At 39.7% G+C, this 24,508-nt stretch overlaps 1 protein-coding gene across 6 annotated transcripts in view; it reads right to left on the bottom strand.

Moving 5' to 3' along the window:
- slc12a7b (solute carrier family 12 member 7b) overlaps positions 1–23,338 on the bottom strand; it is a 58,700-nt gene extending 35,362 nt beyond the window's left edge. For 2 of the 6 annotated variants that reach the window (XM_063912736.1, XM_063912737.1), the window contains exon 1: positions 23,000–23,338. In XM_063912736.1, coding sequence (XP_063768806.1) covers positions 23,000–23,237 — 238 coding nt within the window. In that variant the 5' untranslated portion in view covers positions 23,238–23,338. Of the gene's footprint in view, positions 1–6,483; positions 6,851–22,999 lie in introns of those variants that run through there. The other 4 variants (XM_063912739.1, XM_063912740.1, XM_063912738.1 and 1 more) reach the window with 3 other exon arrangements.
- Between the last annotated feature and the right edge of the window lie 1,170 nt (positions 23,339–24,508).

Below are 24,508 nucleotides of genomic sequence, written 5' to 3'. Positions count from 1 at the left end.
AGGGACTAAAAGCACCAATGTGTGGCTTAGATCTTAGTCTTTGGTCAAGACTGTTCTTTATTCTTTGTTTCTTTGTGTAAATTTTTTTCATTTCTATACCAAGTTAATACAATGTTCCAAAGAATGATAAAATAAACGTAAATATAACGCAATAAAGAGCATCGCAACACATTTTTTAAAACCGAAAAGATTTTGGTTGGCGCACATGTACTGTAATTCGAGACACAGTGGACATCTTTAGTTTAAATTGCAAAGTCATCACTAGTAAAAACATTGACACAGCATCGGGTTGGATCACAGAGTCCTTCCCACTGATTCTGGCCAGAAGTGCAAATGAATCATGTGAGAACCATAAGACCATCTGCTTGCTCACATATGGCAAAGCCTCTTCCCTAAATCTAAGCAGTCTCCACCAAAAGCGAGCCAAACTATATTATTTCATGACCTCAGGTAGAAAATGCATCATGGAAATCACCAAAAAAACACAAACACACACACACACAGAGGCTGCAAAGTAAATCCAGCTTTCTCCAGATGGTGTCACTATCCTACAATTGGAAGAAAACTCGGTGAATACACATACAAACATCCCCTCATCACACTTCTTTTATGAAATGTAGCTGCAGTAGGAAAGCTTAGTTCAACAACATCATCCCAAATCACACATCAACCGTCTCTAACCGTTCTATAATAACTCCCATTCAAATGTAGGACAGAAAGGCAACTTTAGAGGGAAGGGATGCAGGGTTGAAGGATTAGGAAAGAATATCACAGGAATGATCATATAGCTATATAAGCTGCTTTTAGTTTTCATGCACCGCACAAATGGAACAAACTTCGAGGAAATCTAAGGCCTTCACCAACCCTGAGTTCTTCTAAGTCGAGGCTTAAAACCTTTCTTTTTACAGCTGCTTACCCAGAAATCATTTAACGTGTTTGATCCGTACCCCTCTTGCAACACCTACTGTATTTACAATGTTGATTTTTAACTATCTTTCCTATTGAAAACAAAAAATCGAAAAGGACCATGGTGTGATTTTATGCTAGGATCTGAACCGAATTAGGAATTCTCTCTTACGTCTGAAGAAAAAGATCTGCAACATTCTCATTAAGGATGGTGTTTTCAACGAAATGTATTAACAAAACAATGTGGTCCTCCAATTTACTATCTCATCTTACAATTTCCATAAAATTACAAATATTTTCCAGCTCTAAACATGGGTGTGTTACAATAGCAACAGTGTCCCATCACATTTGACAATTGAAATGTGGGAACATCAATATTATTGAGCCAGCACTTAGCTGTGCAGAGAACTAATAGCGGTTGGTGGCCACATCTAAGGGTGGGGACAATTTATAGCTATTAAATTAGACTTTGTTCTAACCAGTCATTAAACAAAGAGCCAAATTCATCATGTTTATTTTTGCTTATTTATAATTTGAACGGCACTTCATGTTCACTGTACAGTAATAGAGCAATTAATTGTACGGCCTGTGTGAAAGGAGAAGGATGTAGAGGAGTGTACCATGTTTTTACATTCTGTCAACCTATGTAAATGAAAACCATATGAACCCTGGGGCAATGTGTGTAAAGATTGAGGGCTTATCAGCACCACCATATTGAAAGCAGGGGGGAGATCCCTGAGCAGTGGTCATAGAAGGTAAAACACCAGCAATAATGGAACGTTTCAATCTTCAAGATGTTAATACTATTTAGCAGTACTTGAAATGTATCTAGGCATGGCTACTTGAAGGGATTTCTCAAGACATGACCAATTTTAATATCTGACTATTATATTACATATTCTGACTTGTTGTTTTTACATTATGTGTTGGACTTTTTCTGGATACAGACTTTGAAGTGAACAGTCTAATCTTAAACATTTTGCCTGGATTTTTTCTATGTCATTACATTCACACGCCTTACCGATGTATAGTTTTTTTCCTTTGGGGTCCTCCGATGTCTGGCCAAATCTTAATAAATCTTATATTTTATAGTGAATGGTCAGTAATTAGAGGAAGCGTAACCCCTTTGGCTTTTATTGCAGTGGTTTTCTTTGATGCTACACACAGTATCAGGTAGACATATTCTTTCAGGGCTGGACTTGCTAAGTCAAATACGTCCCAGTCCTCATCTTTATCCCGACATTCCTAAAGTAAGTATCTATTTTCTCTTTCCTGCATTCATTCTTTACTCTCAGGCAACACACCCTTGAGTTTAAAGCACCACAGAGACAAGGGACAGTCATAGCCTAGTAGAAACGTAGACATATATTTGAAAGTTGGGAGTTAATTGCATACAGTATGTTAGTAGGCTGTTTGTGGGTGAACTAATACAGTATGTGTGCTGAAGGTGATATTTCTGCCTAACAGTATTTCATTCTTATCAGAAGTGATGCACTGCACGTTCAAGATTCAGAACGATTTTGCAACTAAGGGCATGTTTACATTACAGTGTTTGTTTTTTTTGATGAACGTCTGCCTGATTGTGTTGCAGTTGGAACAAACTGAACTGGGTTGTGACCAGGCCAACACAAACACACACACTGAGAGTTGAGCAACATTCAAGGGTCAGGCTAAACACATGCTGTGGTATAAATAACCCAAATCAGAGGTTTCAAGGTACTTCTTGATTTCTGCAAGGCCATGAAACTGACACCAGAACCAGGTCTGTAACTGAGTCTTTAAAACACGTAACCATCGTATTCATACATCAGGCATGGTATGCTAACTTAGGACATGCAGGAAGCCTTCGCCACCTACTAATACATGTGATCTGCAATAATACAGATCTCAGAAACGTCCTTACCTGTTATAAAACAGAATAATGTAGAGGCATGATCGCAGGTCCTTACGTTCCCACACTAAAGAAGCCCTGCCTAGATCACCAGGGATTTGAAGGAGCTCCCCTCTGGCAAATTGTTTACTTTATTTCAAAGACAACTTAAGCTAGCTTAGCAGGCTTGCAAAGGGATTTAATGCAATTCTTGGCATAAAAAGAAAACTTTCTTGGAAGATGCATATGCTTATAAAGTATGTAAAAAGAAACTTTTACGTTTCAGTTGTAAAGACTCAACAACATTTTCTTTAAAGGATGAAAAGGTAATGACAATAAGTTATTCTAAATGGGTAAACTATGTATTTTAAATCCTAAAAACGTGACGAGTCACCCCAGAAACAATCTCACAGTACAGTTAAACATGTACAGTATGAAAGAATGTATTAAATAATGTCATTTAAACATCAACCTCAGTCTGGCATCACAATGTCACAGTATCTTGCTGAACACATTTTACATGTGATGTTTGGGAATAGGTGAACTATTCAAACGCAAACAACGTAACAGGGAGAAAATTAGAGATAGAAAATGCCACATACAGATGGCAGTTTTGAACAGAACCAGACCTGCCTGGGAAATAAACAGGAAACACATGTGTAGGACAGATGGGCAAACAGACCAACGGACAGAGGCAGCAACACCGCGGGGACTTGGTCCCATCACTTTCTTAGTTTCAGCTTTACAAAAAAAGGTTGCGTTGTTCATTGGCAGTTTCACATTTGACTTTGTAATAAAGGGCTTTATTGGGTACAAACTAACCACTAACAACTGTAATGAAGCCATAAGCTCCACATTATAACTACACCTGGACCTTTATTTACAAGGTGTGGATTTGTGCATACTTTTTAGCACAATGAACAGATTATGGCACTAAGTTGGGCAGAGTTAGGGCTCACACTCACACTAGGGGAGTCAAAACCAGTTTTTTTATAACGCACACAGATTTTCGGACCATTATGTACGCTCTAGTCAGCTTAAGATGATGGCTGAAGATAAGCTTTCATTTAAAAAAGAATAAAACAAAAAATGATTCCCTAAGGCAGAGGGATCTAAAGGTTTCGAGTCATTTGAATAAAGAAATAGATTGTATCAGGCGGAATCATCAACTGGATATTAAGTGGTACAGTAATGTGATTGTTCTTTTTAAAGCCAAAGAATTCCAGGAACATAGTAACATCACACGCTCAAGACAGATCAGCACAACATTGTGAGTTCAAGAGAAACTCGCACAGATCAGTTACACTATTCAGCAGGACAGTCAAGCAAAGACCTTCAGTTTGGTTACACAGTGAGTGCACCAGGACTGTTGGACTTTCCCAAGAATAAACTGCTTTTCACGTGCAGTCAGTTTAAATTGAGATTAGATGAGTATGCAAACACAAGCCAAGCTCTGCTATTCCGTTTCAAATTGTTTTGATGTGGATACACAAAGAAGAAACCAATCAGACAGGATAACATGTCGGCATGTACAGTTTTGCTTTGCTGTTTGAACACTTGTTTCTTTCACCACTGCAACACATTTTTTTATTGACTTTATTTATTGTTCTAAAGAGGATAAATGTGATGACTCACCACACACAGTTTTACCGCAGACAACTGCAAACAAGCTGATTTGTATTATTTAACTGTGAAGGGAATGGGAAAGTGTAGATGAAATCTAATAAAAACAGTAATGGTTCAGACCAGTAAAATGTAGCTTGTGATAATTGGTTCAACTTGCAGTGGTGTGTCTGACGTAGGAGGAATAAAAGAGCTTCTGTTTCACTTAGGCACAACAATAAGTGTTCATTCTGTTAGAAGACTGTGAAATAAAGGTAAAAAAACACCCCAAAGGGATAAAGATTTGACCTTTTTTCCACTAAACTTTCACTTTACCAGGAAGTTAAACAGTAACTGGGTTTATGGGATGCAGAGTTAGCTGGGACACATACTTTGGATGAAATCACATGGATAAATTCACCCAAGAACCAGAAAGTGAGGGTAGGACAAAGAAGACAAATAAGTGAGAATAACTGGAGTACATTACATTACAGCATGGGGGTGGGTTCCCAACTCCCCCACTCAGCCAACAGGAAGCAAGCCAGAAAGATAATCAATAACAGTGACTCCGATTTCACTCAGCCCTCCCTTCACAACGAGCTCAAGAGCCAACAACATTATGCTATCACAGACCCTCACAACCATCCCTTCCACAGTTCTCCCCATCCAGTAGCAAACTAAATAAAGTGTGTGCTCCTGATGCGTACACAAGCACGCGTTTTGTGGCTTCAGATCCAGGGCATGCCCTTTCTGACATGCCATCCCCTGCTCTCCCACTATTGTTGTCTCTACAGCCATTGTTAGAGACAAATGGTTGCATGTGCCAACCACGCACAGGGGAAACCAAAGGATACTGCACAACCATCATCATAAAATGCCATTCTCTCTCCCACAGTCTGTAAACTCTTACCCAGCATGTAGCCGTAATTGCAGCTCCACAGCAGAAATTAAATACTGGGATCTGATTCGCTCAGCGCCATGTGAAGTGCTATAAAAGCAGCAACTTCAGGAAAAACATGGAGTGTTAGAGAGGAGTTTGTTAAATCAGCAGGCAATGACCCCTCCATGCTGAATATAAAAATATAAGAGGGTTTTAATAAGTAGTCCTGGCGTTATGCCTTCAAACCGGTTGATATCCGGTTGATACTGTTGGCAGGAGCCAGAGAAAAGGGAGAACATTATGTTCTAAAACAAAATCTACAATCCTACTTTTGATTTCCGCTATCAGGAAAAGGTATTCAGATTCGTGGGGCAAAGTTCAACCAACAGTCACAAAGTAAAAGTTATACATCAAGCTTCAGTTTTTTGTTTTTTTCTTATTTGAAACTGGAACCGATCCACATATACATCTTACAGGTGCTGTGTATTGAGTGAAGGCTCTGTTATCATGTTTGTTGTACACTAAAGTTCACTGTAAGGTCTTCATGTTTGAGGTTACATGTTAATTATAATCAACACAGAGAGTGGTTATGATGTGAAAGTCATAGGTGTCCTCATTAGAGCAAATGTGTTGGTCCTGTGGTGTTACTAGGAAACCTGGCAGTACATTTAAAAAAAAGAAACAGAAAAATAGAATACAGAAGGATCAAGAATAATGGTCTGTGAAGAAACAGGCATTTTTAACTCAAGTCATGAATATAAATGAACTAAACAGGAAACTGATGATGTGGAAGGAGTATATAAAAGGGAAATAGGGAGAGAGATTCAAGCCAAAGAGGAAACCCTGCCATAGAATAAAACTCAGTGGCGAGTGAGGGAAACCCTCACCTCACGCAGTTGATGGAAAATGAACAACGCTTCCCTAAAATCCACTGTCTTCATTGCTCATTATCCACCCACGCACAACCCATAAACAGCTCTTTCTTTCTTTTTTTCCCCGAAAAACATAGGACCAGAGTAACAAATCTTGCACTGGATATTATGAGAGTGTGTGGAACTTTCCGAGACTACTTCCATATTTACTGTCGAAGAATAGAGAAGACACGTTTCAAACATGTCAAATTTGACCCTTTGGAGAAGTATTGAAAGTAGAGAACTAGCATTACATATCTTGTTTGTGTTTATCCCCCACCTGATGGGGCTAATAAAAAAACATCTGATCTCACCTGTGGCCCCCTCGTCTTCCTCCCTCAGCACATTGTTGTCCTCCTCATCATTGACCTCGCTCCTCTTTTTTTCCTTTTTAGAGTTGTCTTTCACTGGGACCACAGTGAAGTTGGTAGGCATTTTTACACCATGTGTTTCCTCTCAGTGTCTCCTGTTTGCCACTCTCTCCTCCCTCGCTGCAGCTCCTCTCCCTCTTCCTCCGTCCAACAGCTGTCGGTCCTCTGCCTCTCTCCTCAGTTGTTTGCTTTTTCAGGCTAACTGTGCTGGTGTACTTTACTCTCACGGGCAGAGGTGGGGTGTTGCTTCTGCGTTTTTGTTCCCTATCGCGCGGATTCTGCTGTACACCCATGTGACCCCGGCCCCCCTACGCACCAACTAATCAAATAAGGAAGAGCCGGACTGCCCCGCCCAGTGGGGGCAGTACCCGCAGAAACACACGCTAGCAGAAAAACATGACATGCATTTGTGCACTGTGTGAGGGCATACATATGGCTCGTTCTGCGCCTGAGGGCTGACCCAGGAATGTCGCTCTGGTTCTCACACAACAAAAGCCGGCAGCCTTTCTCTAAGAGAGGAGGAAGTCCTGAGCAGCTCCACTGAGGAAAGTTTGCGCGCACACCAACGGACACATATACATTTCCTCACTTCCTATGCACTGTTATTTGACCCCATGTGCACAGTCAGAAGTGGGAAGGGCTGAATTTAAAGACATAATGCTGGCCGTCGTCAAAACACACATGCTACACACAAATTCTACTTCAGCATTACATGTACATCTCAACAAAAGCGTAAAGTATGTTAGCGTGAAAAGACTATTAGATATACAGGGAGGGGGATGGGGAACGGATGGAGCCAAGTGAATCAATACTCAACTTCATGCTCTTATCCCTCCATAGCAAACTGCTAAATACACGATTGATCACAGACATCCACATGAACATATAGACTGAGAATATGTGCCCAGGAGCTAACATTTCGGCACCACTTTAAAATAAGACCCTTCTAAAGGATTCATAAAGGGTTTATAATTAGGTTATTCATTTGGTTGTAAACACTTTATTAATCATTAAGAACCATTTATAAACCTGTTCTAACATAGCTTTCAAACATCAACACAGGCTCCCTACTTGGCAAGATGACTAAGCCTTATATTGGTTACCTAGCTTACTTCGTCCTCTTCATCAGCCAGCATCCCTGATGAAGAAGACGAAGTAAGCTAAGTAGTCAATATAAGACATAGCAGTACAGATAAATGTGGGCTCACTATTTGGCAAGCAACCGGTCACAGTTGCCCTGTCTATCTCTTGTCTTATAAAAGCTTATGAATGATTTATAAAGTGTTCACAATAGGGCTGAAACGATTCCTCGAGTAAGTCGAATAACTCGATTACTAAAATTCCTCGATGCAAATTCTCTGAATCGAGGCTTCGTTTCCATATAACTAGCTCTATATAACGGTGGTGCTCTGTGTTTCTCTAGGATGATCATAAGTGGGAAAACGCTGTGTTGATTTGCGACACAGAGCCGTTGAAAGAGACGGCTCTGACGACTGACCTAAAGTAGACAGAATCGTAATTTGATGGCGTGAAAGTCAAAATGGCGGAATTAAAAAACAGCGAGCAGCGAACGGAAAAAAACCAGAACAAGAAAAAGAAAAAAATTGTCTACATACTTTCTCTCTCTCTTCAGTTAAGCATAAAATAGCCCAGACAGCAAGTTTGCTTGGCTGAGAAAGAGAGCGAGAGATGCACAAATTATCCAATACAACAGGTATAGGCCTATTCAGTCTAGTTTGACTGCAGTGCGTTACAACATAGTAAATAAATGTACATTTGCCAGTCTTATGAACTTACAGTATAATATTTAGGCCTAGTAACAAATATAAATATTTACTATTTCTCCTTCTTCCCTTTCCCCCAGTAAATCACAGAGTCGTATGGACAGCTTCATGCAGAGAGCTGCATCATGTTCAACTGAGGAAGCAGCTGAGTTCACAGACAGCATTTTGAACATGATTGTCACGGACATGCGCCCGCTGTCCATGGTGGAGGATGAGGGCTTTCAGAAGATGATTTCCACTTTCAATCCCAGGTACACGCTTCCCTCGAGAACTTATTTCATGAAAACGATGGGAAAAGTATGAGGAAATCAAAGGCAAGTTAAAGAACATCATAAAGGAGAGTGACAGCATTGCACTCACAACGGACATTTGGACAAGCGTGGCTACTGAGGCATATCTGGGGGTGACTTGTCATTTACTTGGGGAGGATTGGGAAATGGAGTCCCACAGCCTGACAACGATGCCCCTTGAAGAGAGACACACTGCGGCAAATATTGCAGAATGGCTTGAGAATGTTATTGCCAAATTCGACATTCCACCACAGAAAATCAAAGCTGCACCAAATGGGCACACCGCAACACATGCTGGTGCAAGATGTAAGTACTTGCTGGAACAGCACTTATCACATGCTATCCATGCTGCTGGAACAAAGATGGCCAGTGACTACTACACTCTCTGACCCAGCATTGACTCAGAGAGGAAAACACAATTACCTTGATCTCAAGCCTCAACAGTGGAACCTGAGTGAGGAGCGCAGCCAGGCGCTTGAGCCATTTGATGGAGCTATGGTGTTTCTGAGTGGGCAACAATATGTTACCCTCTCTGCACTTCCACAGCTAGTGCAAAGTCTTAAGAAGTCCATACAGAGTTCAGCTTTTGAGACTGCACCAGTCAAGTCATACCAGGCTCATGTGGTAGAGCAGATCACAGCAAGATGGCAAGGACTGTGTTTGTTTCAACCTGAATCTCCAAACATAGTCCTAATTGAGGCTGCTCTGGATCCCAGGTTTAGAAAACTTAAGTTCTTGCCGGCTGAAGAAGCATTCAAGGTACAAAACACAGTACAAACCATGGCACTTGCTGCCAAAAAGGAAGCAAGGCAGCTCAACAAAAATGAAAATGGAGCCTCCAGCACAGCACAAGGCGACCCAGTAATGCATGCCAAGGGTGGAACATCGTTCATCAACAAAATACTGGGATCATCATCAGACTCCAGCATCAGTGATGAAGAGGATGAGGAGCAGCAGTTAAACCAAACTGTGCAGAAGGAGGTATTGATGTATTTTGGAGAACATCCACTGTCCAACAAGGAGAATCCGCTGTTATGGTGGAAAACAAATGCAGCGCGCTATCCAACGCTGGCAAAGTTCTTTCTGTGCATTCCAGCAACATCAACGCCATCAGAGCGTCTGTTTTCTGCAGCAGGAAACATTGCATCAAAGCGCAGGGCCGCACGCGCGCACGCACACGCACACACACACACACACACACTAGTTAAAGTTTATTTATTTGTATTATTTAAGTGTGTGCCTTAGTGTTAGGATGTATTTGTCTGTATTGTAGTATTTAGTTCATTTTTAAATCAATTTTCTATTTGCTTGGTTTCTTTAAACCCCAAAATGTGATTATTATTATTATTATTATCATTATTATTATTATTATTATTATTATTATTATTATTATGTCATTGTTAAATGTATGCCTTAGTTTAGGTTCTATTTACCATTTTTAAATCAATTTTCTATTTGCTTGGTTTCTTTAAACCCCAAAATGTGATTATTATTATTATTATTATCATTATTATTATTATTATCATCATTATTATTATTATTATTATTATTATTATTATTATTATTATGTCATTGTTAAATGTATGCCTTAGTTTAGGTTCTATTTACCATTTTTAAATTAATTTTAAATTGTTATTTAATTTTTTCTATTTATTTTTGAATTTCAGAGAAAGATTTCTTTAAACCCCAAAAATGTGATTTTTTAAAAAAGGAAACCAATTAGTCGTTCATTTCTCTTTAACCCCCTTTACTGTCCTGTAAAACTCTCTTAAAACGCCTTATCCGATTACTCGATGGAATAATCGGTAGAATACTCGATTACTAAAATAATCGATAGCTGCAGCCCTAGTTCACAACCTAATTAATAAATGAATTACAAACTACTCGTAAACCCTTTATAAGGGTAGTCTTATTGTAAAGTGGCACCAATATTTCTTAGCTGACCTCATGACCAATCCAAGAACAATGAGTCATTTCCTCAAGGTAAGGAGTGCACTGGCAATGATAACATAAACCCAAACCAGCAACACCCCAGTTTGATGGGAAATGCTGAAATAAACAATGGTGGAGGAAAATAACCACAGCAGGTCATGCTGCCTCATTCATTAAGCAATGTGTTTCATAATGCTACAGCCCTGGAGCCTCATTTGGTTGCTAAACATCTGGAGACACACCCAGAACAAGTGAACCTCTCCCCCTTTAGTACCCCAACATGACGACATATCAGATCAATATAGTGAAGGGAGGAGGCTGAGGGAAACAGGAAAGGGAGGAGGTGGAAGGAGACAGAGACAGTCAGACAGACTAACCGTTGCCTCTTTGTTAGCATTGCAACTTATTCATATTTCCAAGCAACGAGCCAGAGTTTAGACAATTCCATCAGTACTATGATGTGGTTTAGAGAGCTATCACTTTTATTCACTACAGAAGTATCCAGGATGCGACTACACAAACATCTTGATGGAACTTTGGAATATTTCTAATGTGCCTAATGTCTATTATATTTACCAACAGGCTCTACCAAGATGGAATAATACTAAAGATTTGTTTGGTTAAGTCAGACACAAAAATGACTAACGCTATCTTGTATACAGCGCCATGTTCTCGTGAGAAATTATGAATCTTATACACAAGGTCAGTGCCCTCATACTACATTTTCTAGAAAAACCCCTGGAGTGCAATCAGGGAAACTCTAAGTAATCCCCTAAGCAAATTACAAAGTGTTCTTTAGGATTGATACACCTGAAAACCTAACACTCAACTTGTTTCACTGTCAATAAAGAAGACTAATTTGAAGACGAACATTTGGCGGGATTTCAGGGACTCATCTGAAATCTGTACTTCAATATATTAGACAAAAGTGAAGGATTCATTCACCGGAAATCTTCTCTTGCCATATACCGTACTAAGTCCATCAGCAAAGCATCAGCCATCCAATCAGGTATTTTAGAAAATAGCTCCTCAGGTTTCAATGACCATTATATTTCCAGTAAGTAGGTGTTGTTGCATACCTTAATGTTACAGACAGATCAAATGCTGAGTGAATAAGCCAGGTGGGTAATGCACTGCGTCTGAAGCAGCTGCTGTTTGTGGAATCACAGGGAATGACTCTCTGTGAAGTGAAAGGAGGGCATGCAGTAATCAATAATTCATCTAAAAAGGCATTGTTTTCTAAATTCAAAACAATAAGATACATTTTGGGGGATTTTAGGGTATCTGGATTTCAATATATTAGATAAATGTCAAGTAATTCATTCACAGAAAAAACTTCAATTGCCATATACTATATATTATTAAGACCATCGGCAAAGCATCAGCCATCCAATCAGGTATTATAGAATTACCTTCAGCTGGCAGGTGAGGTTTCAATGAAACATTAGACTTCCAGTAAGTGGGTGTTGCATTTATGGAACTGCTTCAATGCTACATGAAGTGAATACGCCTTGCAGCTAATGTACTGTCTGAAGCAGCTGCTGTTTGTGGAATCACAGGGAATGATTCTGTGCGAAGTGAAAGGAAGGCAGTGCATTAATCAATAAAGTCCTCTGAAAACTCAATGATCTCCAAGTACGATGGTGCTGCTAAGGTAACAAAGAGAGCACTTATCTGCTCCCTGCGCAGTGGATGAGCAGTGATGTAACTGGCATCTGTTAATTGGTGAGCCAGACAGTCCGACTGCTTCTCAGGGACAGTCAGTGCATCCATGCTGGAAGGACAATGTCTCTTTTATGAGGAAGTACTACCCAGTGGACACTGAAAACTAGGCTAAACTGTTGTGACATAAGCAGTTCCCAGACACAGTTTTTCACCTGTCATGCTTTCTGCAACTTTTCCCAGACAAAGCAAATATGTATACACAGGAACACAAGGTTATTTATAACACAACTGCATTCTGACACGTCTGTTGACAACAATGATATCACACATTTTTAAGCTGGACAAACTACACTACCCGCCTAAAGACATGTACAGGGTGCGTACAGTCTCTGAGGCCTTTATGTGCAAGTATCCTTGCAGGTAAATATTCATTCCTGCCTAAGGCTTGACTTTATAGTACTGCATCCCGAGTGTCAATACCAATCACGGACATATCTGATGTGATATAACAAACCAGAAGAAGAATTTGGCACTAACAACCCTGGAAGAAAAATCTGTTAAGCAGCTAGCGACATGGACTCCTGTACAACTACATACGCTTTTATAAAGATGTGCCTATTAGCTATTTAAAATTTCACACAGCAACATCTTCATTGTGTGGTTAAGTGCAGGAATACGTTGGACAAAAAATAATCCATATGATCTGTGTACAATCTATAATTCACACTAGCTCCACAGACAGTGATGCGTTTATCTGCCCAGACAAAAATAACGGTTCAACTTTTCCTCCATTCGCTCCGATTTCAAATCCCAGAATAGATGTATTGATCGTACCAGGGAAGATGGAAGGAGACTGGATTTGATACACCAAGGTCAACCCAAGAACACTCAGGGTGTGGAGATGAACTGCTCTCTTTATCCCCATGCATACTTTCTTTTTCTCCCTTCTATCGAACCAACATCGAGATAATTCCTACATCTCACGCTACATTTTTTTTTCATTGCTGCTTTTGCTGTCATGCCTTACGATAAAATGGACTGTAGAGCGATTTTTTGGGCCGAATGGAAAAGATAATTTCTCATATAAGAGAGAATGAATTTCGTTTAATGTGAAAGCAGCACACAAGGTGTACACAAAAACCTGATTGACAGTTCTTTAAACAGGATCAATAGAAGATGAGAACAATCAAAAATACTAATGTGTTCTGTGGAAAATAATAAAATAATTGGTACATTAAATAATATGTATCATGATGAAAGTCGTCTTTTTTTAACACTTTTTTTTATTGTTTTTTAGCATACAGTATACAGACAATACATAAGACAGTACTTAGACATCCACAACACATTAAAAAGTCACATACACAACATAAATAAATAAAATTAGCTTCACAAACATGTGGGTAGACTATGTAAGGAAATCAACAAACATGTAGGCAGATATAAAAGGCTTCCATCCTTCTCCCAGCAGAGGAACATTACTCATCTCCAAATTGCTGACCCAAAGTGCTCTCTAGATCTGCATGTTCCCGATAGTCAAGGAAAGGGCCCCATACTTTTTTAAATAGTTCTTGTTTTCCTTTAATTGAATAGGTTATTTTCTCTAATGAGACACACGCAGACAATTCTTTTAGCCATTTACCAATTCTTGGACTATTTACGTTTTTCCATGAAAGTGCTCTCATGCGTGTTGCCTGCAGCAGACATACATTTCAAAAGAGTTGTTCTTTCTTCCTTATGTTATGTTTTTTGGGGTAACATCCTAACAAAAAAAAACATGAACGTCATCTTTAAAGAAAAGTAGACATTGTTCTACAATAAAGACAAACGTAACGGACGTGTTGACAGTAGGTAGCAGAGGCAGAAGACATCCCTTTATGTTTGTGACATCATAATCTGTCCAGATCAAGAGCTTTTCCTTCAGACGCTAAATCCTCACCAGTGGCTGATGCTGCTCTCTGGAGGGGGCATGAGGAATGACAACTTGCATGTGAAGAACATTTGACTGATGACTCAGTTTAAAACTCTATTAACATTTTAGAAAATGGAACAACTCCAAATGATTTCATGGTGGTTAACAAGCTAGGAAACAACTCTTAATCATGTCATGTGAGTGTGGGTCATGGCTTTTGTCACATGGTATCTTCCCTTCCTGTATTACTTCCCCCTGCTCATAAAACAGCATTGCAGAATATTTTACTGACAGAGGCCAGGAGGTTAGGAAAAGACAACCATCGATACTGTACTAAACTGTAAGCTGTTATGGCTGAAGTCGCGCAACGTTTTAGCTCAGGATTGGCAACTCAAGATAACACACATCCATATTTTGTCACTACCATTGTGACAAAATATGGATGTAGCAATTTGTTCACATAAAATTAACCAAGTTCCAACATTAAAAATAATCACCTAGCCCTCCTAACAGTAACCTGTGCAAATAGAAAGGTTATGTTCTACAAGCATCATATTTTCCTAAGGTCTGACCATAAAAAGGTGACTGAATCCTTTACTTTACTTTCCATGACTTGTCTTTATTGGTCTGTAGAGGAGACGTTACTGTTACGCCAAACATAAATCCTAATTGATTTAGGGAGTGATAGTAATGGAAAGATGCCGCTAATTGCAATCAGCTATTCGACGTCATGCTGCCGCAGTAAATTGTCAACAGGAAAGGGATCACTGCATGATTTGAGGCAACATGAAGTCTGTAATGAAGGTACTGCAGACATGGGCAGCCACACCTCAGCCCTCTCAGGTAACAGCACACTTGCCTGGCAGTCACCCATTAAACTGTGTTTGACACATCAGGCTCAGGTGACACTTTCCTCTCGTTTGAGGCGAAGGCGTGTGTCCCGTTGAGGTTAATTTTCCACCTTTCCTGTGACTGCTAGGTCTAATCAGGGATGATTTTAAACTCCATTGCCAGTTTAGAAATACTTGCACATAAATAACTCTTAGGGCTCACATCACAAAGAAGAACGTGTTTTAAGAACATGAAGATGTTCTATGCCTGATAAAAGGATGTAGAAAGTCCCATTTGTGTTTTTGCTTCTGACTGCTCTCACACTAGAAAAGAAGGGCAAAATAAAACGATTAGCCTTATAAATAAATACTCAGGTTGTATCTCAAATATCATAATTAAACCTCAAAAAGATGATCAGTGATTTATTAGGAGCTGGCAAATTGTAAACATTTAGCTAAATGATTTACGATTAAGTTGAAAAGTTGAAGGTCTCATACATAAAGAAATATTCAAAAGAGATTAAAAAGGAACCCCTGCTTTCATTTGTAAAAAGTAGAGATTCAATCAGAAGCAATCTTTTATTATAAGATAATGTATTTCACCTTATACAGCTTCGGGAAAAAGAGACCACTCCAAATGCTTCTTAAATCTTTGTCTCTACGTCTATGTCCAATTTCTGTTGAATTCCACCACAGAGAACAATGATCAGTGGTTTATAGAATACAATTAAAACATAATAATAATCATTTAACTCGTAGACATACCTATAAATAATAAAACAAGAGAAATGATAATAGTGAAGTGGTCTTTCAATTTGTTCCGGGTGCTGTATCTGAGGGGTTTTTCGAGAAAATGATAGCATGAGGGCGCTAATGCCACTGTCCGGCGAAAATACGGCATTAGAGCGAAGCGGAAAACAGTAGTTTCTCCATGTCTTAAAGCAGACTGTAAATCCAGAGTCACATATTGCACCTCAAACAACAAATAAATCCCGAGTGAGGGTTTCTTTACTTCCTCTACAGAAAAAAGAACAGTATAAGAAACAATCAGAAATCAGCGCTAATCTGCTGCTCGTCCACCGGCAGACCGCCCGGACATTTATCCCCTATTTATCCATAAAACGAAGCTGTGTCTGCCAGCTGATGATCTATTCCACACGATTTTCATATTTTTGGAGTAATTATACAGTTTTTGATGGACAAACATATTGTTTTTCCACATCTGGCCCTATATGTGTAATTTAGTGGACAATACAACAACAACAAAAATAACTGGCCAAACAGCAACACCAAACGCTAATGATAACTATTCTTTGGAAACATGGTTTCAAAAGTGAAAATTCCACAAACATACTTTCGTGGTTACGCTTAACTTGGCCTAAAGAGGAAATTAGCTTCTCTCTTGGTATGCCAGGCAGCTGAGGGGACATACTGTACATATCAGCCATCAAGTCAGTTAACCAAAAACAGAAGTTGACTCAAGTCTTTTGTCAGCTTAGTTCCTTTTTTCTGCAGACAGCTCAGTAGTCATGAAGGAAAATGATATCATATTCTACTCTTGACTGTACCGGACACATTTAGGCAGCTTGTGTTAAGAGGTGTATCCTTAAGCCTTTCATTCAGAGACAGGTGAACATGATACTCACGAGTCTCCCTAAACATTTCTGACACCCGATATCCCCCACCGCCACGACCCACCGTACCTAGCTGTCTATTCCCCTTTGCATATACCTGGTGTGGACACAATAACAAGAACACACAATCTAACCCAGAAATGACACAAAATGAATGCTTTTGTTGAGTGACAGAAAGGCAGAGAGTTACAAACTTCATAAATGCTGCAGGGCTATTGTACTGGAAGGCATCGTCTGTTCATATTTATGTGTCCACTTTAGGCTGAACCACAATTCTAAGCCAGCTTCTGGTGTCATTTCAAAGGTAGATTTTGCATACCACATTTTATTTAGGTTTTATTCTGTCACACCACAGTATGTATTGAGATAGCAAAGGCAATAAGACCAAAATGACTCACTGCAGATGCCAAACTTATTAGCCTTACACCTCCTGCGGACCGACGATGGAAAACCCCAACTGCAAATGGTGACAACCTCACGGGGAAAACCTGTTAAGAAGTTTTCCCCACGTCAGCGTGTTCAACGTCCACTAAGTATGAGCGGCTTTCCATTTGGACCGTGCATTGTGTGTCTGAAATAAACACCAGCTTCACTTTAACGTGAAGAAAAGATAGAATAGGATGTCGGGTAGATTGAAGCAGATCAGGTTAGTCTGGGGCATTGATGAGAGGATATTGAGTGCAATAATAATAGAAATAGCTTTTTCCAAATGATTTAATAGCCTAATTTCAGCCCTTAGAATTGGGTTTCCCCCACATAGAGCCCAATCGGATACCTGTATATACCTTAATGTTTATTATGTATCTGTAGGCTCTAAATTTCCCAAACTGCTTTATTTCAAATACTAAATGACTTGGTTCAAAACTATTAGGTAAGATATTCATAACCTTTAACAATGTTTGAAGCTTTAAGTTTAATATGGTAGAAGATATATCACTGTTGGATTTGTTGGAATTACAGAAATACTGATCGCTAAACAAGTACTGACCCTGGCTGCAGTACTTCAAAAACATTGCTAATATACAGGATATAGGTTCTTCAAACTAGATCCTACATGGATATGTAAGCCAATAAGTAGGAAGACAATGCTCCAAAGAAAGGACAAACCATGTTCAAGGTCGTTTGAGTTGCCTTTACATTCACGAGGAACGAGCCCTGACCAATGGACTGAAGCACAGTCGAATAACACAAATCAAAGGGACCCATATGTGGAATGGCATTTGTGTTGGTCGACCTTTACTAGATGACAGCTGTTGCATTGTGTCAAAGCCAATTTCTGTCAGGAAAGGAAAAAGGAACATAATGGAGAACCGAAAAGCTTAGTGGAAAACAAACTAAGCCCCCCCCCCCCCCCCCCACCCCGGATCTCAGATGATGATATACTTGTGCATTTTGTAGCGTGTCATGAGTGCCTAAGAAGAACATAAGGTTATATTCAAAGGTATTGAGAGCTAAATGAGTCCCTGAAAAGCCAGGACATGAGTTGACAATACAGTCAGTAGGATCTGTGTCCAAAGATTTCAAAAGAGGTAAAGGTAAAGGTAGGTAAAGCATTGGACTCGTAGGAAGTAAAAGGTCAGTGAGAAAAGGTTAAGATGATTAACATTATCTAGAGCCTCATACTAAAAAATGATCCAGTTCTGACAATAGCTAAACATTGTGTCAAAGCAGGGAGTTTAAACTATTTGGAAAACAAGGTCGGGTTAAAAGCATCAATTACTACGTAGGACAAAAAACGATTGTCGACAAGAAAGAGGTGCACCTGCATGCCTTAGGGGCAGTATTGAGTAAAAGTGCATTTCCAGCTGAAATGGACACTGACAGACTCCTGGTCTCATGTTTTTCCACATCAGAGACGCTAAACATGCATTAGTAACTTTCCTGCCCTTTCCGAGGATTGGGCTAAACTGTTGCTGCGTGCATTTCCAAAAGAGGAGGAAAGTCCTCCCGTCTAACCAGAGACGGACACACCCCTTGTCCTGAGTTTGCGTGTAAACAAGGAGCAACTGGAACAAACATCCCTTACAGGATTGGCAGGTGAGGCGGCTCCCTGTGAGGCCACACAGCAGCAGGAGCAGATATAGGGGAAGCCAAACGCCCAGTTGGTGTGCATGTGCTGACTGCTAAGCTCCAAATAAAGCAGAGGGCAGCACATGATAGCCAAAGGTGCATGCCCTTTTAAACATGAATGCACACACACAACGTAATGCTGTGTGCTGTGAGGACATTCTGAAGACTTGCATTCACTCTCATCCCACATCAAATCATCAACACTATCCATCGTGCGTTTCCTATATAACCTCAGGCTCCGTGTTCAGTTCTCTTGAGGTACATCTGGAGCCAAAGGGTACACACATCAAACAATCACCGGCATTCACACACACGCACACACTGAATGTTTTAACCTCTAAGAGACCTTGAGACGTCGACATATCAGTCATTCTAACAGATGGTCCACGTATATCAATGATGCTACAGTCAAACACTACAGCCGAAAACACCAACCTGATTTGAGAGGTTGTGCCTTTTTCAAAACTAACCTTCCAAACATTACGTTTATGGAAAAACATAGCTATGGTTGCTTTTGTAAAGCTTGTAAGTAGTTCATAATGACCTTGAAACTTTAAACGGTTAAGAGCAGGACCCATGATGTCAGGATTATTGTTTGTGTGTGACGATTTTCTTTTCTTTTGGTTTAACTGTAAAGATGATTTGATTATAATTATTATCCAAATTAAAATGATTATTTATTTTGTACAGAGTTGATAATGAACAATGAATTATGACAGGGGGTAGGACTAGAAAAGCTGTCATGCTTCTTCTTGCCCCTTTTGAACTTGAACTTTATTATTTATACTTTCTAAAAATCTTTGTTAACATGTTCAATAAATTGACTTGAAGAACCTAAATGTTTTTGGGCAATCAGACAATTATACTTGGATAGAGTTCAGAGGGTTGAAAGTCATAAACACTTGCTCCTTCATCTCCCATAATGCAGATAATAGCAAAGAAGTCCCTTCCTGCAAGTCAGACAACAACATCTTCCCAAATCCCCCCAACCCCCCAACCCCCCCCCCAGTTTGTAACACAAGCTTTCTGTTTAAAACGTGTCATGTTGTTAAAGCGCTGCCAAAATAACCCTTGTGCTTTTGTCAGGGTTATTTTATTAGACTTTGACAAAGCTTCTCCTCAGCCGCCGAGGACAGCATTCAACTGTTGCGCTGCACAATAGTGAGGATAGAAATCTGTGAAAGTCTTTCTAGGTCAGATATTTCAATTCAAAAACAACTTTTCATAACCGTACTAATATAATAATTTCAGGTCCGTCCTAATTTTAACAGTAGCACTGAGCGCAGGAGGCATGTAGTTTTGCTTAAGACCAACAGGTTGTATGGGTACATGTCCATGTTTCTTTTTGTTCTGCAACAATCTCAACCGTGTTTCCCAACTCCACGATCTGCAAATGTGTGAACTGTCAGAGAGCGAGATTGACAGTCACTCTCTAAATGCTATCCAAATTTATATCCGACACCTTTGGGAGACTGTTATCCCTGCGGAGACTCGTGTATCTTTCAGTCCCTACTTAATCCCTCATAAATCCAAATGAAATCTTAGTCATCTTGTGTATCTGCGCAAGTAGCAGGAAGCATCCTCTGTGTGATTTAATTAACTATAAATATACTTCTATGATACTCTGTTTGCCGGGCACACTTATTTAAACACATACAGCCCTGGAAAAAATGAAGGGACCACTCCAGCTGATCATTTTCTCCTGTTTTATTATTTATAGGTATGTCTCTGAGTTAAGTTATTATATTATTATTAATAATAATATTTTAAATGATATTCTATGAACTACTGACCATTTTTCTCTGTGTTGGAAGTCAACAGACACTGGAATGGCTGCCATACATGTAGAGATTGAGATTTGAAAAAAATCTGGGGTGGGTTCTTAATTTTTTCCGGAGTTGTGCAACACATTCTTACAATTTAGCCATATTCAGAAAATATATTCACTTTAGTTACCTAACTCACAGCTTGGTCTCTGCGTCACAGAGTGAACAAGCATAAAGAATATTTATAGATCGCCTGGAAGGCTTTAATAAGAGGGCAAAGCCGGTGAAACAACCGGCATCTATCATTTAGCCAACAGGATCTTGTTTTTTCTATCATTTCTAACATTAAACTTCTTCAAAACCACTGCTTCCTCTTTACACTGTTACCTAATCTCCTCTTATACATTTGTTGTGAAACCTTGTGAGAATACTGACAGAATTTGTACAGTTTAAGTTGCAGCGAAACACACAAAGAAAACAAGGGTTGGGTCATCTGTAAAGTTAAATGCCTGTACATCCAATATCTTCATTATCATCGAGACTCATTACGCGCTCCAGTATATCAACTTCATCATCCAGCAATTTCATTTAGCAGACAAATCCAGCATGCATTCAGTAAATAGATTACAGCAAACCCAGTATGCAGTGTGCCATTAGTCATGTATTGATTGCTATGAAGGAGGAGGAACTGAGGAAATCGAAATCCAGGACAAATAACACAAAACAAAAAGGTCAATACTCATTTTTAAGATGCATGAATCCTCCTGACATCCAGTGTTCATCATCCACGGAAATTAGCGTCCATGCATGTTTGTTGTATTTCATTTGCTCTCACAAGATGGAAACAATCCTCCACCCAAATCTGTCGAGCATCAAAATCACGGAACCAACAGTCGAGTCAATACCTTCAACTTCTAAGATGGTTTTAAGAGTCAAATAGCCAAATATATTCAATTAAGCAAACAAAGAGAATCGTGTTCTTTGACATATTTTCCCACAGGTTGAATAACTTCATTCGTCTAACTGTTAACACACATACTTCTCATTGTGCCACCACCAAATTGAGTATGTTTCCACAAAGGGGATACAATCTTGTCTCAAATAGTTTTCAGATTATCATTGTTGCTATTTAAAGCTCACACACAACATACTCTGCCATTGTCTAGGTGAGAGAAATGCGAGGCAAAAGCTGTGAAAAGATGCACAGAAGCTAGTGTGATTGCAGATGCACAGTAAACCCATCTCGTTTTGACTGAATAGACAGGTGCCAGGAGGAAATCATTTGGAAGACGTTTCTCTTCTTCTTATACCCTTCTGAGGTGGAGGTACTGATAGTAAAAAACAGACTACACACGTTTTATCACCAATTCAATGTCGTAGGACATACTCTTAATGTCTTCTAATATTCTTCCAAGCCTATATAGAACACATCAGTTCACATTACAGGACTATAAATCACCTTACAAAATGTCAAAAGCATCAGTGTTCTTTCATTTTCCGTTGTTTTCTATTTACTTTGCTTAAAACCCCCTCCTTCCAGATAACCGTTTTCCTTTATTTCTCAACTGTGACATTTGAAAAGGCCTGTGTGAATCCAGACGACATTTCCATCATCTGTATGCAAAATAAACACCAGCTAAAATAGACTCCTCTCAGCAGCTCAGTGCAGTCAAACAAAACTGCCTCTGCTCTCACAATCAATGCACACAACAGATTGTCTACACACACTTAGCCATCAGCAGACTGTAATTCAGCATGCTTGCTTTGCCTGTGTGTCAAGCAATTATTCCAGCACCGTTTTACCCTCAACCTGTTGCTATAGAAGCACCTTGTTTGTGAGCAACTGGTCCAACAAGGCTTAGAAAACAGACTGGTGCCAAATGATGGTTCAGTGAGAGAAATACAAGATTAATCTGATTAGGAAAAAACATCAGCAGTGAACCTACAGTGGATTTAAAAAAAGGGGAAAAATGGAAATAGATTGTCCATAATGAAGAACATTATGCATATTTTACTGACACATATTGAGTTTAAATAACAGGATACTGAACAAACTCTCTATTGTTTAGGACTATTGTTATTTACATGTTTGAAATTAAACAACATAAGTGTCATTGTGTCAAAAGGAAGTGGTAGGCCTATTTAATTAGTCCTGTACAGTTGTGATAAAAAACAAGAACCTGTGGTGCGTTCAAGTTACAAAAAGGGGTTCACAGAGAGTAACTCACAGACCAAAATGTGACATGACGCTAATGCTAATATACATTTTACATTTTAAGCTCTTCGACGGCATTGTCTGTAATTACGTGGCTATGTTCTCGGTGGACTTTTAAGTGACAAATTAATTTTCACAATATCTTAAACAAAAAGTGTTTTGCAAAACTTTTCTGACTTTTTGACTGACATTACCGCGAGCTGTGTCTTTTGTGCCACATTTGTGGGGTACTGACGCCCCAAAACGTTACATCACTACAGGAGGACAAACAGCCACAAAAGTAAAGTGCGACGGCTAATCCTCGGGTAGATAGATGAGATAAGAAGTGGGACACGGAGTTTTTAACTGCAAGCTGTCTTACCGTACTTGTTGGGCTCCCTGTTGTACTCTAGGATAGGCACCGCCACAGCGTTGGGGTCCTGCGGCTCGAACACGGAGTCCTCCCCCGCCTCTTTTTCCTCCACTATGCCACCGCCGCTGCTGCTGCTGCTGCTGGTGGTGTCCGGTGCCGGGTCAGCGACAACCGCGTCCCAGTGCACCCCCACCGCGGCGACCCCAACTCCTCTGTCAACCGGGACTACCACAAATCTTTCGCCCATGTCCCCTCCTTCGTGCCCCGTTGGTAGCACTTTTAATGGTGGAGATACACGCCGCCCGGCTTCTTACCTCAGTGGTTCACACTCGTTAGGGGCGAACACACAGGACAGCGTACACACGCTCACGGGCTGATCACAGGATTGATTACAGTACAGACGTTCCCGCCCTTGGCCTTCTCTGATTCGCTGAGAGCAACAAGGACCGTTGTCCATCACCCCCAGAAGCAAATCAGAGTGCTTGAAACTTGTTAATTGTGGAATGAACCAGTTCTGCATCGATGTAATGACATACTACCCATAATTGAATTTCTCTGTAATTGTTGATTATTTAAAAAAAAACTTCTTATACTGTTTCAGCAGCTTATTTTGAGTCTCCGAACAAACTCAAAATTGTATTTTATAATATGTTCACTTTGGCTTAGAATTGAGTCAGGCCTCCTAGCAAAAACAATACTGCTAAATATAATGCTACTTAAAATAGTGCTGAGTGCCCTGCTGTCACAAGTGAGCACATGTACTGGCATATCACATTAAACTCATTACACAGTTCTTTAATGGTCTCAAAATGATGGGGTAATTAACACCCACTCTGTACATCCTCCACACTATCAATAGCCGGCTAGGGAATCTCAATAAATCATTCTAATTTAAAAATCATTGATAGTTTAATCATTTACCAACACTTCGCCAAAGCAACTTTGGTATGTTACAGCTTAGAATAAATTGTTTGTCAATACCTCAGGATAGGATGACCTCTCAAGTTTCCAGTCAGGATTTGGTACATACTTAGTGAGTTGGTTTAAAACCTTTTACCCAAAACCAGTCAGTTCAGTTGGAAAAACTTAGTGCACTCCTTCAAACATACTCCAAATTGTAAGAAGAATCAACAACATTTCTCACATTTAAGCGTTTTCTTTGACCACAATATGTTCTTTGGATTGTAGTGCTTTGAATGAAGTTGGTCTCTGTGGTTCCATAATAAACAAATGATCCTCTGATGTCGCAAATCCCATATCAAGATCACTAACCACATGTGTGTTACCAAAATGAATCGTTCCTTGGATAAGGACCCATCTGTTCACCAAATTCAAGGGAAATCTGTTCACACGGCACTCTGGCAGACAAATAATGTAAGAGGCTTGGAAACAGTTGCCCCTCCACAGAAATTAAAGAAGTGGTTGCCTTGTAAAAATCAACACGTTGTTTCTCTGAACCACTGGAACACATCAGTTCATAAAGCACCACTTGCAATGGTGATATGATAAATACAGTTA

Source organism: Eleginops maclovinus, chromosome 21 (assembly GCF_036324505.1).
Source record: "Eleginops maclovinus isolate JMC-PN-2008 ecotype Puerto Natales chromosome 21, JC_Emac_rtc_rv5, whole genome shotgun sequence".
Classification (NCBI taxonomy): domain Eukaryota; kingdom Metazoa; phylum Chordata; class Actinopteri; order Perciformes; family Eleginopidae; genus Eleginops; species Eleginops maclovinus.
This window is presented reverse-complemented; position numbering and strand designations above follow the sequence as displayed.